This window comes from Andrena cerasifolii, chromosome 16 (assembly GCF_050908995.1).
Source record: "Andrena cerasifolii isolate SP2316 chromosome 16, iyAndCera1_principal, whole genome shotgun sequence".
NCBI classification, from domain to species: domain Eukaryota; kingdom Metazoa; phylum Arthropoda; class Insecta; order Hymenoptera; family Andrenidae; genus Andrena; species Andrena cerasifolii.
Genome location: NC_135133.1, coordinates 8631178 through 8649899, shown reverse-complemented (window position 1 = coordinate 8649899; position 18722 = coordinate 8631178). Strand labels below are relative to the sequence as shown.

General features: G+C 47.5%; 1 protein-coding gene across 2 annotated transcripts in view; it reads left to right on the top strand.

Annotated features, from left to right (window-relative positions):
• Positions 1 to 14244, top strand: part of Cph (BCL11 transcription factor chronophage) — a 42557-nt gene extending 28313 nt beyond the window's left edge. For both annotated transcript variants that reach the window (XM_076829100.1, XM_076829099.1), the window contains one exon: positions 8360 to 14244. In XM_076829100.1, coding sequence (XP_076685215.1) covers positions 8360 to 10512 — 2153 coding nt within the window. In that variant the 3' untranslated portion in view covers positions 10513 to 14244. The remainder of the gene's footprint in view (positions 1 to 8359) is intronic.
• The last annotated feature ends 4478 nt before the right edge of the window (positions 14245 to 18722 follow it).

Below are 18722 nucleotides of genomic sequence, written 5' to 3'. Positions count from 1 at the left end.
CCACCGAGAGCTCGGTCATCGTCACTCAAAGAATAGCATCGCGCTACTTAATTTCCATTAATTATTCTCAACCACCACATGGAATCCCGAACCCAGCACTCCGCTGAATTATTTACTGGCAATCGAGCGCCCCTCCCCTCGCAGCTTAAGCCAACGAGTGTTTCGACGGAGTGCAAGAGGAAAGCCACTAAAAAGCCGGATAAAGGGCAGATCGTGACGAGGGGAGGTGGTCCTGCGGACCGTCCCTGATCCGCGTTACCTTTACCTGGACACACGCGACGGGACCAGACTAGATACGTGGCTGCACGCCGGCACAGGGACGCACACGCGCGTGCACGCTCGTGCGGACCACGTGGCCAGACAATGGGACGATTCTAATTGGGCTTTTGGACGTGGCCGGGCCGATAACAAAAAAACATGACAAAAAAGGCGACGAAAGGGGCTTATCCAGAGAACAAGCCTGGCGCGGACGAGTCGGGGGATGAGCACGAGCAGGCAGCGCTGGCCCCGGATGGGGTTAACTCTCGATGTAACATGGGTACCAGAAGGGGGCTGAAAAACCGGCTCCACGGACCGTGATGAAACTTTAAAGAGACACCGAGCTGGATCAACAAGCTGCTACGTAATTACCACCCTTTGCATTAATCACACGTTTCCGTAAAACGCGAGGTTACGGTTCCGTTACGTCGCTAAGTAAGTCGCGGTGGACCTGGGAGGGCATTATTCTGTAGAAAGTGAACGAAGGGTGCATTTTTCTTTACTCCACCTGAGCATGCACTTTGGCAAACACTATCTTTGAACACCGACCACGAGCAGGGAGAAATGGTAGACAGGTTGTGTCGTTGGGTAGAACTGGAAGGCCCCAAAAAGCTGAAGCGAAATTGCGACAGTAACGTGGAGGCTCGTTGACGAAGGGCTGCAAAGTTAACTTTCCAGAATTGCGAGAATTCCTCGCCCAGGAAAGTCAGCGAGGGTGGCTCTCGCGTGCGCAAAGGCTGAAGGTTGTCTAGGCAAAAAGAAAACAGTGGTGCTTTCTCTGAGCGGGCTAGACTGCTCCGAGAGCAACTGGGGTAAGAGGGACCGATGGGAAGTGACGTTTCGGGGAGGATCGTGCGTGTCAGAGAAAAAGGAATGGCGGGCGGGCGGGAGGGGGTTGAAGGAAGCGATAATCCGCCGAAATTGACACCGGCGCTCCCGGTGAGATGCAGATTTGATCTATCTGTCATGTTTGTCTGGAATATTAATTCTCGTTCGCGGGCGAGCTTTTTTTACGACCCCTCCGTAAGCTCCTCTCCTTCTCGCCCCCGTTCCTTTCTTCTTTCTCTCGCCCCCGCCCAGCCGCGTCTTCGTGGACCGCCCGAGGCGCATCGAGAATTGCTTGCGAATTGGTTGTATCTCAGGGTTTCGAGGTCCTGCAGCCCTTCCGCTCCCTTCATCCCTCGCCGCCCCTCCCTGCTCCTTCCTCCGCGGAAGGAAGTCAACGAGGGCGACATAAAAGTGATACACGGACCGACCTGCGGAGCCAGTACGCGCGACAGTGCACGCGCTTCTTGCCTCTCGCTGTTTTTCTCTCGGATTTCGCGGGGATCTCGTTTTTTCCTTTCGTTCCCCTTGGTGGCTCTCCTCTGTGTGTAGCATAAAGTACATTTGTGCCTTTCTTCCGAGGCTGCCACGCTTCGTGTCCACTTTTTGCCTCGGAGTTTTATTGCGCTTGGTATAAGAATATAGATCGAGGGATTTTTAGCTGGAGGTATTGAAAACTGGGAGAACTGGAGTACCTCTGATGTCTGTTGCTAGATGATTTTCGAAAATGCCCACGGGACAACGCTCGTCCCCATTTTTCACACCTTGCTCTGGACTTTATTGCCCGCGTCTTCCTCCCGTCTTCGCTGACGCGCAGGCATTTTTGAAAGGCTGTTTGCCACTTCATTTGTCTTCCTTCTCCTGAAAGAAATTCGACGAAGTGTCGCCGGCGATGGGGAGAAAGATGCGAAGTTTTAATATAAGCGCGTCTGCGGCGTTTCGACGCGTGCTTTCCCATTGTTTCTTCGTTCCGCCGGCAACGGAACTGGCTCTCGAACGAGCGACTTGTCAGGCGAAGTCGAAGAACGCGGCCGGCTGGAATAATGGGCGAGCAATTCGAAAAAGACCGCCAGAGGAATCGATATTTTCGTCACGCTGGACGCTTTGGAAAGTTTTCGCGTTCCTAAACGAAACCGTTCTCGCCTCCTGGCTTCCCTTCCCGCGCGTATTTACGAGGCGAGAGAGTTAATAGACGTCTTGGCTCGTTCTTGACGCTTGCGGTTGAACGGAGCAAGGGACACGAAGGGTCTTCAAGGATAGTCTGACCAATCGCGCTGTAACTTCGCAGTTACCACAAGCAACGCGAGAGCGCTCAAATGTACGTTCGTTTGTTTAAAAGAAACGGAGACTTGACGCATGGAAGTTGGCCAGCGGTGGTTGTGTAACGTACAGGCTTGTTCAAAATTTCTGGTATCAAAGCGAATTTTGCATTCGACGAAAAGAAAAAATGGCAGCAGAAGGCAGGAGGATGGGAAACGTTTTTGCGTGCAGTTATGCAGAAAACTGCTCTCAATGATCTGAAATTGAATTTTAGTTTGGAGATTTTAATCGTTAAAGAAAAGTAGCTTTATTTCTATTGGGGATATTTTATTTCTGTTATTGTTTGAGAATGTTTCGTAATGGGTGCTTTTAATAGTGAGGAGTATGATTGATGTTATTTTAAATTTTGTGTCGTTTGTGTTTTATAACCCTTAACCGGTGGCGTCCCACTTTGTGACATAAATGGTGACGTGAAGTCTCACAGACTCCTCTTTAATATAATTTAACATTGTCAAGCTTAAATTTATTTTTAAGATATACTGGAGTTGTTCGCGATGTTATTGCATATTTGAAAAGATACTTTTGCATATTCTATTCGAAACCACTGAAAGGTGTCTTCGTGATACGAGATATTGTAAAACAAGGTCGAATGAAAAGAGGGAAAATATAGGAAAAATAATTCTGCAGGAGTCTTCCAGAGTCCACGCCACCGTAGTTTTAATATATTGTATAATTGGGGTAATTTTTCACACTAATTATGGGATCCGTACTGTATTAAACTAATTTTTTGACATTTTGAGGGCTGATATCTTTCTGCATAACTTGGCCCAATTAATGGTCCATGATTGAAAAATGAAGGAGAGGTGGTGTGGAAGGAAAAGCGAGATTGTTAGGTGAATTTTTGGGTAGGCTCGTGTTTCGAATTGAGCTTGAATCAGTCACTCTCCCGAATCTGCATAATCTGGATGTCTCCCCTGATTAAAATCGCCCACAGCCTAGCTACCTGGGTACGATCCCGCGCACGCTGTTCCTTTTAAGTGCAACCCTTGTACGTAGGACAAAGTGCATACGCCGCATACGTTGGCTAATCGATATTTTAATATTGTCACACGCCATTCTGGATTAAAGGCCTTTGTGTGTGTCGTGACGTCATATACGGCAGATGTTCCCGAGTGAAAAACGAAAAGATTTCGTCGGCGACCGTGCCGTTATATTTCAAGCAATTTTTTAATCACAATCGCCAGTAAACAATCGCTAAATCCTAGAGTAAATCATTGCTTCGTAACCACTACACTCTGGATAGAATTACCTCTAAATTATCATAAGTCTATTAACGATCGTTACTACTGCAAATAGTGAAAATCGGTTAAGCTTACATGGCTATTAAAAAAAAAAAAAAAAAAATGGGAGCTTTAGAGTCCACCGACAGATTTTGAAGCACCAAGTATGAAATAGAAAAGCAGTTTTCGGGTTCACTTATTTTTACAATACATTGTACAGTGAACATGTCCGCGGAATATTCATCCATCTAGAAGTCTGCACACGGAAAAATTATTTTGCGAAAAGTGTCCGCCCCGACGAGGGTAGCTGCGTTTCGAGTGAAGTCTTCCGTGAAAGGGTTGACAGGAAGTATTCGTAGGATGACCATGGCTCGGGCTCGTCGTTAAACAATGGCATTCCGAACGATTTGCCCGTAAACGTTGCGTGGGCCAATTTGTCGGGCAATTTCTGGGGAAAATCGTTCGGTCACTATCGTGAGCGCCGTAGGACCAGGATTCGTGTGCAGCCATATTGTTCATTTGATCCGACGATACCCTCGAAGAATTCTACCTCGAACGAGACTGAAAACGTACACTATTAAGTTTGTACAAAGTGATACGTTTTTTTTTTTTAAATTAAACTTTAATTCGTGGTAGAATGGGTATTTTAATTATTAATGGGAAGCTTCACTCATCTTTTTTAAGAGAATTTTAAAATTCATCGCAAGTCTATGATTTTTAATGCGCTTTTGTGGCAACCTGTTAAATATATTAATAGTATTAAGCTTTCTGCACTCAGGGGATCCACGTCAGTCTCGTTGTCAGTTAGGTACTTTCTTAATTCTATCTTCATTCGTGTGCTTCGACAATTACGCTACTGCTCAAAAGTATTTGGTCGCTTGTTATAGGTACAATTTATTGATAACAGAGAAAGTAGAACGTTTTTCCATATGAATGTCCCATTTGGATATTCCTTCGCACATAGCAATCGTTCAAACGTTTTCTTGGCAACAGAACCCGCGCCAATAATATGGTCAATTTAAAATGTAACATTACCAATGCTCAAATATATTTAAAGAATTTCGAAGTAATAAGTTGAATAGTTACTAGGATCTGAATAGTTGAATAATTTAAAAAGTAAGAATAATAGCCTTATCTCTAGATTTCAGTGGAAAACTTATAGACACTAAGAAAGTCGAAGGAAAAATTTGAGAAGATAAGAAATAGTCAACTAAAGAGTCCTTGTAGAAAATACTGAAAGGGCCAAACATCAAATTCTATACTAGGTATAGTATTACCATTGGCAAGTAGTACATTTTCCAATAATTATTTTTTTAATTTTGGCACTCAGTGTTTTCTACAAGGATTCTTCAACTATGTTACGCTTTCTTCTATTGCCCCCTTCACCAAACGTACATGTAGCAAGTGATCAAATATTTTTCAACGGTAGTGCAGGTACATTCTTTTCCTCCATTTTCGTTAAAGCCTGCAATCCGTTGCATCAACTTTCAATTCACACTTAGCGATGCCCCCGCGTTCATTCTTCACGTCTTACTTTTTACTCAAAGAATTTAATTCCGCAGAATCATGATCGATGCATCCCTCTATCGCGCGGCTCCCGCTGGGAGACACCATTTCCCATAGAAGATGGCGAAAATCTAAAGAAATAATCCTAACGGATGGCCACCCGCGACGTTTGCATATGAAAAGCGTTCAGCTGTGAATCGATACACCTTTATTATGCCGGAGCACTTGCTTATCTCCAGCGTTCCCGGTCCCCTCTTCACGACTCGGGGGAAACTGGGCAATATTTTCGACTTCCGGGCAAGAAAGGAAGCCGGGCGAGCTGCGGCGCCAGAGGGCTGGCCGAGGCGTGAAACAATATGCCAAATTTTCACGGCCTCCCACACGATGGACCCTCATTTGCGGCGTGAGTCGCCCCTTTCTTCGCTTTCTAATTTTCTCCTCGAGTCAGTGTTAAAAGACCGACTCCTGTTTCGTACTCGAAAGGGATCGAATCGATGACTGCGTGGAAATTGCATAGCTCCTGCCCCTAGCAGCTTCCTGTTCCTCCAACATACGTTGGTCCTTTGTTCCGCCGCTCTTTTTAGACTCTTTGAAAAGTTTGATGGATCGGAGACTGTTCGCTGGTTTCTCGAGCGCTTCGGAATACTAATTCCTTATAGAAACTTGCGTGGTACCTTGATTACACTCTTGAGATGTCTATTCAAACTTAATTACGAATCATTATTCATCTAAGCTCTTCTAGATCTAGAGTATCGTGAATCTTAAAGATAGCAGATTTGGAAACTATGAAAACCACAATTTCTAAATCTAGGATAGAAAATCCTAGGCGTGTCTCTTTAAAAATCACTAAATTGTGCATTCACAAGGAAAGACATTAATGTATTGAGCTACGATTGCTTAGGGCTACCATTAATTATTAAAATTATAAAAGCCTGGGATCAGGTTGTTTGCAAATAACTACCACCCCTCCGTGACCATGTTGGCTCTCATTCTGCGCCACCACTTTTTACACCGACCTGTCGGTTCTTTAACGCAGCGAGGTTATCCAGCAAGGATCGTGGCACCTCCCTCTTTCATTCCGCGAGCGTTTCTTACCGCAACGCGTAAACGCCAAGCGTAATCGTGGTGAAAGGTCAGCGAGGCGGGGTAGAAAAATCATTCGCCCACCGTCAGCCTCGTTATTCTACTTAGCACCTTGTTACAACCGGCGATATGTGTTCCATTGTGTATTGTCGAGCACTATCCTATCACTTCTGAGCCTGACGTCTCCGAGTTGTTTCTAATTTAATTTAGGATTCATTGTTTACGGGTCCCATTGTCGCTGACGCTCGAGGGAAGCTGATTCATTTATTGGACATCGGTTGCATTCGCTTCTGCACGCGCTCACTGTCTCCCCGCCGTTGTTCCCGCGAATTTTCAGCAGATTCCTCCGCCCATTACGAAGTGCTCGATGACGCTCCGAGCGCGGAGGGAATTCGAGGGACGGGAGAACGATCGACGGAAACATTCCGTTAAGTACAACAAACGACTTCATCACGATGCTGAGGCGAAGCGTTGAAGGAACTCGAGTAAAATGTAAACCCCGATTTAGCAGAGGTTCAGCTTTAAGACGCTCCTCGAGACTTTCTTCACGACAAAGATCCCTCCCCCTTATCTCGAACAGCCATTTAATTAGGGCCGCTTTATTTTTCCGAGGGCCTTTGTCTTCGGTCAACTTCCCTGCCCGTTGCTAAATACATTGCGAAAAGGGCACAATATGGGAAACGATCTCTAACTTTTTAATCTGTTACCAACTCTAACGTCGCCTTATATTTCATTCAGCTAAAAGACTCTTTAAACAAGGTCGATTGAATTCCTGTATTATATCCGGGCACAAAGATTAGTCTACTCGTAATTACGACGATTTCGAAGTCGTTAATCCCTGATAAAAGAAAAACTTGAGAAATGAGACTCTCGGGGCCTGTCTTATCCTGTATAATTACAAGAAATCACCGTCTGCCACGAATTACAGAACACTTATCCGACCGCTGAAATACTAGATCGAAATGATCGGGGATCAAAATATCCACCAAAGAAATCGCACCGCCACGTGACACAGCTATAAATCATACATTCCGTCACTTCCCCTGCGCCGCAAATGGTTATATCCCCGTGACCGCGAACGATGCGACATGTGAGAAGGGAGGATCGCCCTGGACGAAGCGTAGATCGACTCGGCTAGCGTCTTCCAGGGGCGTAAATTTTTGTCACGATCGGCCCCAACGTCCGGAATTACGGGCTCCGCGAATATGCTCTCGAGGTTAGGTCCGACGGTGTTTCCAACCCGCGAACTAGGGGCGGTTGTTGCGGAGGCAGATGCACAAAGTCCTTTTCTCCAGGCTCTAACACCCCGCTCGCCTCGGAGGGTGGCCTCGAATTAATAAAATCCTACGATCACCCCCCGGACGCGCGGTGGAGTGGCGCCTCTGGTACGCGGAGCGTGAAAAATGGCCGAAAATCTGATATTCCGGATTAAAAACATTGAAATTCAAAACCCGTCCCTCCCGCGCGTCGCCCAACCCCCGGATTCCCTATCGCGGCGTCGTAAAGAGTGAGGGTCGAGAAGTCGTTAAGGGTCAGTTTCCAGCCGCGCTGCGGCAACCGATCTCCCCCATCGTCTCGCCCCCTCTGCGCGCATCAGCCATCGACCATCCTTCTCGGGGATATTATTTTTAAGCCCCTCGCGGCTCGCTGTGCAGGCTTGCTGCCGCAATTTGACACAGCCGCGCCGTTTGAATTCCGAATTCAATCGGCGGACCCGATTTCTATCCCGATCCTGCGAAATTAAGGGTGTCTCGGAAAATTGATAGTGGGGCGCCGCTGGCTACGTGTGCCCGTCCCCGTCCCCACGCGCGTGCTCTCTGTATCCTTCCAGACGATTTTCGATCGCGTTCCCACACAGCACCATAACGTTGCAGCAACGTCTCTGCAACGATGCGGTGCACCATAACATTGCAGAGACGTTGCAGGTAGATAAATATTGCAATATTGCGACGCAACCTGCAACAACACAATATTGCAGCAACGTTCCTGCAATACTGCTGCAACGAAGTGTGCTGTGTGGGTTACCGTATATGTGTCTGTCATCGAGGGTGGCGGCGATGCGACAGACTGTTCGGTACTGCCGTAAGTAATAGCGCGGAGAAACGGACATCCGTCTGACCACGACACCGTCGGTTCCTCTGTTTCAGAACCCAGATGGCTGCAGTGCTCGCAGTGCTCCAGAAGACTGTCCTCCGCGTGGGAGTTGCTGCAGCACATCCAGAGCGTCCACGGCGCCAGGCTGTACACCTCTCCGTCGTCGTCGACCAACTCCTCGTCGAACACGCCTGCACCGAGCCCGCCGACGCCCACCCCGACTCACGCCCACCACCTGAGCCCGCCGAATCACCTGAACCTCAGTGGCAAGTCCACTGGGAGCTCCTCGGCGGTGAACTCCTCTAGCGGCACGAACTCGAGCGGCAGCAGTGGCGGCCGACAGCAGCTGCAGTCGTCAGCCTCCCTCGTCGGCGACCCGCTTCACAGTTTCCTCAGGCTACCGCAGCACCTGGAACGGAGCTTCCCGCCGATGTTCAGGCCTGACTTCCTGGCTCTGAATCCGCTGGCCGGGTACAGAGGGCTGCAGGAGCTGCAGACCGCTACCAGGAACCTGCAGAACCTGGGGGACCCTTTGCGGGGCATGGACGGCTTGAACCTCGGTGATCCGCTGGTTCGCAGCTCGTTGGACTCCCTGAACAACGCCCGCAACCTAGCGAATCTGGCCGAGTTGTCGCATGGCCGTGGCCTCGCGGGCCAGCCGCATCCACCACCACTAGAGGCCAACCTGGATTTTTACTCGGCGCGCCTAAGGAGCCTCGCTAATCCGTCCTTAGGCGCGGCTCCACCCAGTAACGGTAACACTACAACGAGCTCCAACCCCCCTGCCCCGGTACCGCCTGTACCAGTGCCAAGCACCGTCCAGCAGCAGCAGCAGCAGCAACAGCAACAGCAGCAGCCCGCGCAGAACCACAGCCAATCCGTAGAGCCTCCCAGCCCGGCGCCCAACAACGCCACCATCCCGACGCACGGGAATCATCAGAAAGAGAACTCGCCGCCGTGCTACAATCAGAGTCCAGTTGGGCACAACAACAACAACTCCACTGACAGCGAGAAGACCTGTCCGCCAGTCGCCTCCACGCCGATCATCGCTGATTCTGCGTCGGAGACCATCTACACGTGCGAAGTGTGCGACAAGAAGTTTCGGTTCCAGTCGAACCTCATCGTGCACCGACGGAGCCATCGAGACAAGGAGAGGCAGTACCAGCAAGATGGCCCACAGGATCACCAGACGACGCCCACTAGGTGCGAGGTCTGCGAGGTGGAGGTGGCCAGTTTCACCGAGCTGAGGAAGCACATGAGGAAGGAACACCAGGAGAACCTCACCGCTGCTAGCCCTCAGGGTAGCGTGGAGACCGTTCCCGATGACGGCTCCAGCTGCGACGAGAATATGGATCTGGACGAGGCGGACGAGAACGAGCAGAAGACGGAGCGAGAGGACACCGAGGAGAACACGCCCGAGGACCTGAGCACCACCCAAGGTCAGAGCGGAGAGGAGAGCGGCGGCAGAGTGGACCAGAAGCCGGCCAGCCTGGTCGGTGATCTGATGGAGAAGTTTGGATTGAGCAACATAGCGCAGTACTCGGAGGCGTACAGGCAGGCGCTGCAGGAGAACCATCGCGGCGGATTCATCAAGACGGAATCCCCGTCGAACCTAACCAACTCTCTGAATAACAACAAGGAGAAAGACAGCGCTCTGTCGCCCACGAACTTCAATTCCTCGACCACACCCAACATATTCTCCGGTCAGGGTTTTCCCAGGTCCTCGGGGCCGGACTTCGGAGGCCTGTGGCTGCCCAGCCCCCATTACCTGGAGAACAACGAGTTCCGGAAGGCGACCAAGGCCACTACGTCGAGCCTCGCTCTCCAGGGCCTGCCCAGCCCGATGCTGAAGAAGGAGCGCAGCGGTAGGAACGACACGTGCGAGTACTGCGGCAAAGTGTTCAAGAACTGCTCGAACCTGACGGTGCACAGGCGGTCCCACACCGGCGAGAAGCCGTACAAGTGCGAGCTGTGCTCGTACGCGTGCGCCCAGAGCTCCAAGCTCACCAGGCACATGAAGACCCACGGCAGACACGGCAAGGACACGTACAAGTGCCGTTTCTGCGAGATGCCGTTCTCGGTGCCCAGCACCCTCGAGAAGCACATGAGGAAGTGCGTGGTGGTGGTGCAGCAGGGCCCCAAGCTGGGCATGCCGTACCCGGGCAGCCAGGACGAGGACTCGTCGCTGAGTACCAAGGACACTTGATCTTGGAACGGAAGCCTACCGCCGATCCCGCCACTCTGGCCGCACAGGCCGCCCTACCCGGTGTACTGAAGAGGGGATCCCCTTCCTCGGGAGAGACGCTGAAACGGTGTAGAAGACAGACGCGTCCTGAGCGAGTAGGTGTCCAGAAACGGTGTAGACCTTTGAGCATGCACGGCCGTCGGCGCACATACGGCCATGATCGTGGCGACGGCTCCTGCACGGAAGGATCACCTTGGCAACGTCCAAGGTCACCCCTCGGGATTAGGAGGGGTAGGTGCAGCCGATCGGAGGACCTGGAAACGGTCCCGACGAGAAGTGCATTGAATACGGGGAAACGAGAGCGGGGCCCTTGACGGTGGGGCCGAACGGAAGCCCGCGTGGGGCTCCTCTCGACGACGCAGACTGGACCGAAAGAGCCGTGGTTCGGAGAATACGCAGATAGAAGTCGACGGAGGAAAGAGTAAAGCAGGTACTCGATAAGGTGTACACTGTGTTTTAATTCGACTAGAAGACGAGAACGAATGGTTACCACTTTGCGAGTCTCAGCACAGCTATTTAAAATATATCCCTTATAAATAGTTATAAATAAAGACACTATAAATATAAATATACATATATATATATATATACATATAAAGAATATAAATATATATATATATATAAATATAGATATGAAATCTAAATGCAAATTATACAGAATATAAATATTATACATAAGATAATGAAGATAGTGACTTTATTATCGCATTTGAAGATTATTTATTTAACGACGGATATATATTACACATACTGTATAACGTAATATATCTGTATACATGTATGTGAAGCGTGTTTGTGTATATATGTGTACATTACGTTATATACTATGGAGACCTGCAAACCACTCTGTATGTATTAGGGACTAAATGAGACCGGGAGACGGAGAAACGACGTGGAAATGGGGGAAAAATCTTTTTGTACATTACACCAACGTCGCCCTGAGGAGCGCGTCGATCGATGTCGGCGTGCTCTTCTCCTTTCTTCCTTCTACTTTTCTTTTCTCTCCCTTTTCCCCTATTTTTTTTTTCTTCTTTAAAGAAGCCTTCTTTCCGCGCGGAAAGGAACAACAGCGACTTGGGGCGATCCTCCGTGTACATAATTGCGAAGAACCATCGGTATTCGGGAGCTCTGTTTTACGTATCGCGACGCTTAGGATACCGTGTGTACTTGATGTACGTTAAAAACGTGTAAAGTGAAACTCGAAACACGCGCCTGCGTTCTAGACTTTAAGCACTAGCTCGATCCTATGTAAAATGTATCATAGTACTTTTATTCACTTAATTATCCGCCTATTATTATTACCATCTCCATTATTGCTTATAAAAATTATTATTATTATTGTCATTGTCCCTATTACTATTACCATTGACTTTATCATTATTATTATTATTACTATTATTATTCAATTGGCACAATTATTAACGCTGTTGCAGCGACTGTAAGCGCCGTCTTCATTATTTTATTCCGATATTAAATTATTGTCTAAAGATGTTTTAAATGGTTAAGAAAATGCCAAAGTTGTTTAGGTTTATCGGCGCTAAAGATCGCCGTCGCGAGGTGTCCGTCGATTTTTCACCACCGATTCTCCTTTTGTTTCTATGCCGGAAGAAGACCCGTTCCGCGTAACGTTAAACGAGATACCAGTGGCAGGCAATGCGAGAGGAGATAGGATTTTGGTCGATCAACGAGTCGCTGGAGAATCATCGATGGCCACGTCGCAGTCACGCCGACGTTATTATTATAGCGCGTTTGTTCGTTGGTTATATTTATTGTCGCGGCGGGATCGCGAGCGGCTTTCGCAGGATCGAGAGGAATCGTTGGTCCTGCGAAAATCGTCGCGCCCGGGGACGAGGCGCGTCCGCCGACGGTTGGTTAATGATATATATTTTTTTTTTCCTGTTCTTTCGTTCTAGCCCAAGACTGAGGTGTACTCGCGGGGGGCGACGCGGCCACCCTCGCCGAATCGACGTTTCTTTACTTCCCTACCCCGCTCCCTTTTCATTTGCGTTCCATTTAACGTAGTTTCCGTTTTCTTTTCCCTTCCTATCGTTTTTTTTTTGTTTCCTAAACGCCTCGTTGTAAACGTTTTCGAAGGGGACTGTTCCTAAATAAAAAAAAATGATCTAGGCAATAAGGTAATTACTTGGGAGTACCGAGCGGATAGATGGATGCGTGTGTTCCTCGATTTTCGCGTACGTGAGTGTCGTCGAAGCTGTGACGTGTGCGGGGTACGCGTGAGCGAGAGGATTTTACCGTTTTTCCAATTTATGTTCGTCCCTTTGAAAGAGAGACTAGGAGCGCGCGTACCCCGGTGCGAGTGAGGTAATTAATAAAGAAACGAAAAAAAGGAAACTCATATCAACATAGTTGTCTCGGTGTTAGACGTGTACGGCCCTAGATAAAAATCTCGTTATCTAGTTAATGAAAGGAAAAGTTTGTTAGATTTGATTCTGAAATACGTACATGCCAGGCTCCGTTTATACGATATATTGTAAATATATGGCACTGCCCGTAGCGAAAAAAAAAAAGAAGAAGAAGATGAGAAACAAAGAGACGACAAACAGGGAGGTGGAGAACCGGGGCGGAGAATAAGGCAGACGAATGTCGTCACTATTCGAACGAGAAATAAATAAATCATCATACTATTAATTGCATCCGTTTCTTTTTCATTCGCCAATAAACGCGGCGTAACGGCGCCATGGAAAATGGGAAACGAGCGCGTGATTACCGGGTCGAGGCGCATTTTCCTCCACGCAGGCGAACGATTGGCAATCATGGAGGTCTCATCAATTTCGAAAGCATTCGTGAAAGCAAAGCGAGCCTCCCTCGTAATGGAGCCACCACGGAACGCGCGCTTTGGTTCCAGTAGTTTTCCTCGTCTTTCTTATTCGAATTCATCCTACATAGGACCAAGTTCCCTGCCTCGCGAAGACGAAGAGAATAAAAAAGAATCTCAATCACACACGCAAATCTGGCGGCTGGCGATCGGGCTGACGGGACACGGCGGGGCGAAGAGTAAGGGCGAGAAAGAGGGATGAACGAGATACCCTCGCGGATATCAACGACCGGCGAAAAAAAAATGAACGGGAGCAGCTCGATCGTTCTCCTAAAGTTCGTCGCGACGTGTCCCTCCAGTCGATTTCTAACGTTTCTACACAGGGTAAATCACGTAAAATGGTAACAGAAGATAATCCCAGATGACAAAGAAAAAAAGAGAGAGAGAGAATGTCAGAAGTATAGCGAATTGAAGTATCTAGACAGTTAAATAAATAAAGCTAAAAAAAGAAGAGTATTTCCTATAATATAGTAAGCGACGGGGATGGAGCCACGATAGATGAGCGAGAGGGGCGCAAAGGAGGGTGGTTCGAGAAGGGGCGAGGCGCGAGGTATCGGTAGCAGGGAAATTGGATTTTTAGCGAAAAATATTCTGATCCAGGGTAAATGATTCGAGGCTCGGTTTCTAGGGACTAGTATGTCTGGGTTTTTCACCTGGCGTTTGGATGCACTTTTAAACCGAGGATCGACATAAAGGCAATACGAAAAAAAAAATGACGGCGTCTTCGGGTAAAGTCTGGCCAAAGATCGCGCGACAGCCTTTGACCAACTTTCCCACGGGGAAGTCCCTAATTATAAACATAGCGGATACGGTGTATGTCTTGTGCGATTCAAATAAACCACATTGTTTTTAAATAACTCGTTGGTGTGCTTTTTTGTCACGGTTTGCTGAAATCGTTGCCCCTCCCTCTTTCCCTACGATTGTTCCTTTAATTTAATTGATCGATAGTCTTCCGCGAGTAGTGGGACTAATACTTTCGAGCATAACGGATTATCCACGCTAATTGATTGATTAGTCGAAGAACTACAGAGAGGACTGATTTTATGCCGCCTTTCAATACACCTTCGCTGACTATAGAAAGCTCGTTGCGTAATTTGTTTAACTCGTTTCGAGGCATTACTATTGGACGCTTATTACGGTTATTGCATAATGCGTTTCGCAACACAGCTCGCGCGCACGAAGCTCGCGAGGCTCGCTCTCTGGTAATGAAACCCTGCTGCATTGACTATCGTTCGTGTAACTTTATCGTTAATCGAGATTCTTTAAATTGAGCCTCAAGTTGTTACTATTAAAGTTGTTTCGCATTTCGCAGTAATTCCTGGCACCACTGTACGAGCTGTATATTCATTTGAAATGCACCACGCCATCTTGCGATGAAAGGTCGCATTACGAGGGGGAACTCAGGTAAGACTCGTCAGCGTCGAGGTGCATCAATGCACGTCCAGTTGCAGCTGCAACGGGGGCCCTCGTCGGTTTTCGTGATACGCTGGGCTTGCTACGTTTTAGGAAGCATAGTTTAGAGTTGCACTATCTGATTTTTATGGAACAATATTGTCTTCTGGACTTGTAATGCTTAAATTTAAATGATACAAAAGTGTCCACGAGCACAATTTCATGCAGTAATTTAGCAGCTTTATGAAAGAAAGGCTGATAATTCTACTTGTTGCCATCTTAACTAGCAGGTACCCTGTACTTCGAAGGCGGAGAGCGCGGATAGCGAAGGAGAAACAGAGATATCAAATTAATGAGGAGAATATCTACGAAAGAAGACTCGGAATGTGAACGAACGCAGATAAGTTCGATTGGCGGTACGAATAAACGAAAGAACATAATTCAAAATGATAGACAATTGAAATTGCAGATATATTCACATATTCTCTGTTTCCTCATCTTTCGTAAATCATCTCAAATAAAAAAAATGCCCCGTAGCAAGAAGATTATTTAAAGTTAACAAACCTTTACTTACTAATACAAAAACATCTCGAATACGCAAGTACACAAATTAACCACCAGTCAGGTCCGGCTCCAGCATTTTGTCGCCCTAGGCGAATTTGACAAATTGCGTCCCTTATTTATGATCAATTTATTTAGGCTTTTTGACGACCTTACTCTGAATTTTTATTTGTAGCTTAAAACATTTATACTTCAACTTGTAATATTTCATTTAAAACTTTACTTTAAAAAATGCCAACAGTGAAAAGATATTTTTGCGCCCCTTGTCAACTGTACGCTCTTGATACATGCCTGATTTTACCCCCAGTGCACTAAAATGCCCTTTCAAAAATTGATTCATTTATTTATATATTTACAATGATCGGGTAAGACCCACTTTGTGACAGGAAGAAGCGAAAAGGGCACAGAGCAGAGAAACCAGCGTTACCACTCGAATAAAAGCAGAAAGTAACAGACGACACTTTCCTATCTCCCCATTGGCATTTTAAACAAACTCCAACATTCCATCCTTCTCAAACCAACACCATCAACGCCAACCTACAGTACTGGAAATATTTATTGCACCACTCAAACATTTAGCGCTATTTATTCACTAGCACCTCATTTAACATCGATATCCGCAACGTACCGTAAACTGGGGGAACATTGGCAAGTTTTTGGAACAGTTTGCTATCCCTACTTCCCTACTAATATATAAAAGAGAAACGTTGTCTGTTTGTTTGTCCCTCTTTCACGTCTAAACGGCTGAACGGTCCTAGATTAGAATATAGGCTATTTGTTGCAAACTATTTTATTTTGGGAACATCATAAATAATTCCCGGGTGAAACCATTCAACGAGAAAGATAGCATAATACAAAAATGACCATTCTCACATTTGCTTTAAGTATCCTATCATACCATTGCATCTTTGGTGAATGTGCTACAATTGTCAAAATGCATAAAATTCTTATCCTTTTCCTTCTTCAATAAATGTTAACTAGCTGCCAATGTTACCCCACTTTACGGTGCTTTTTCGCGACTGCTGATTAACTATAAGACATACAGTGCCCGATATCTTGATTAAAATAAGTAGTGCACTAACTACTTTATCAATCACGTATTTACAAAGATTGTTTCACAGCACGTGGAACATATATTTTCCCAATAACTATTTCCAGTGCCGTACTCTATCCAAGATGCTAGTCTCGACTCAGAGAGCTGCCAGTCCATCATTTCCTCCACCATACCCGTGCACCGATCCCAATGAAACGCATACAGAGTCTGATCAAACACACCGCGCTGATTTACTCCGCAGCCCTCCCCCGTAGTTTTATCCCCGGGAACGACGAGAGGCCCGTAAACACGGCTGGGCTCGTACATCTCCCGAACGTGTCAAAGCCAAAATTACACGTCATAAAGTTCGAAATCCGGCAGTAACGCCGCTGCAGAGAATCCGCGGCCGGGTGGGTCGCGTAATCGAAAGCCCTCGCGGAGCCTTGCCCCCTTCTGAACACGCCCGGCGCGTCTGCCTGTTTCGCGGCAATCGACTCGGGCGCTGGCAAACACGCCGCCGCGGCGGATCCGAAGTTAAGACAATGCCGTTAATTTTTGGTCGGCCCCCATTGTTCCCGCGGGGCACATTCATCTGTCAAGCGACTTCTGCCACGGTTCCCTCGCCGGCGAGCGACGAGTCCCGATCCGCCCGCGACGATAGATCATCCGCCTTCGTTCCCGGCTGCCCAGCAGCCCCGCTTTTTACCGCCCCCGCCGCGTGTCGCTGGGCGCGAACGACGGCTGGAAAAGCGAAAGAAAACCGCGGCACGGCCACGGGGACACGCGGCTACCGCTGCCTCCTCGCTGGTCAATAGTTTCGCCATCCCCCCGGCTCCTCGCTGCTTTGAATGCGTGTTAACTATGGTGACGTCACCACAATGGCGGACACTAATCTCCACGTCAGAAGCAGAGGTGCCCCTGTGCCGGCTCACCCTACCCGCCCCCAACCCTTTCTCGCATGCCGCTTTCGTCCCTGATCTGTCGGTTTTCCGGACAAAATATGTCAAACGCCCCAACCCTCTCCGCCCCGGCTCCGCGCTTCCGCCCCCGTTCCTCTACCATATCCGTCGCCGCGGCCGCGGAAAACAGCGCGCGACTACGAGCGGTCCGCGCGATGGAAATGGGGGAGAGAGAGGGAAGGGGGTGCATGCCAGTCTACAGCTCTCCCTTACTTTTTTTTTATTGTGACGTTTCGCCGACTATTCCGCCGAATTCCTGGCCCCGGCGTTCTCCGCGAATTTTCGGGATTTCGCGTGTGCACGTATTTTATGGAGTGCTTCGGGCTCTTTGTCGCGCTCTTCTGACCCTCGACGAGAAAAACACGGGCCCCTTTTCTTCGCCCGTGAATGCACGGTTTTTTGACCAACCAGCCGCGATCCTTGCCCTCGCGTGACACATTTTCGTGAGCGTATGACGTTGTACTCTTGTTAATTTGCGTGTACGGTTTTAATGCGCCTCGTGGTCCTTTGGTGTTCGATGTTTTTGGGGATTATTGATTTTGATGGGAGATGGAATCGATGCGGCTTGTCTCGTTTTAATGCAGGTAGGTGTTATTGGAGATTTATTAAACGAAGGGATTTATAAAAAAGATATCCAAGTTACTCGGGAGCACTTTGATTATTAGAAATGACTTCGAAACGTTATAATTTCTTTTTCAACCTTCTTTAAAAAATACAGTAAACCTTGTTCACCATCTTAATATACAGTACTGGAAATATTTATTGCATTTCTCGAATAAACACATTATGTATCTCATATGTATTTCACTTATATGTATTTTATTATTAGTACTAGAAAAATATTATTGCAAAACCGTGTAGCTCACTTCTTGGTAAAAATAATTTAGATGGGAATCACTTTATCAATAATATCACTATGAAAACTTTGCGTACTACGTACGTTTCAGAGCTATGTAATAAATGATTTCAGTACTCTATATTGGTGCATCATAACTGTTCGCCAATAAATGCAATCGTGATTAATCTAATTTGAATTTCGCACCAGACGAATGGTGAAGTGAAATTGAATTATAGATTTGTTGGAATGATTCCCAATATTTGTGCAAATTGAAGCGCGGAATATAAAGGAATAATGATGTTGCTGCTAAAAGTAGCTTCAGAGTTCATGGATATGAGCTTTGCATCTCCGTGCCTCGCACCTGAGATACCTGAGCTCCACGAGCGCCGATGTAGCACACGGTTGCCTACTATTAGGCGGTACACAACCGTTCAAAAATATCTACCTTGGATTTCGGTTTAGGGGTGGCCTATAGCCCCTGCAGCGAAAGGGACCCCCATTATAAGAATGCGAGCGTGAAAACGATCGCATAGTTTCCTAGCTACGGAAAGT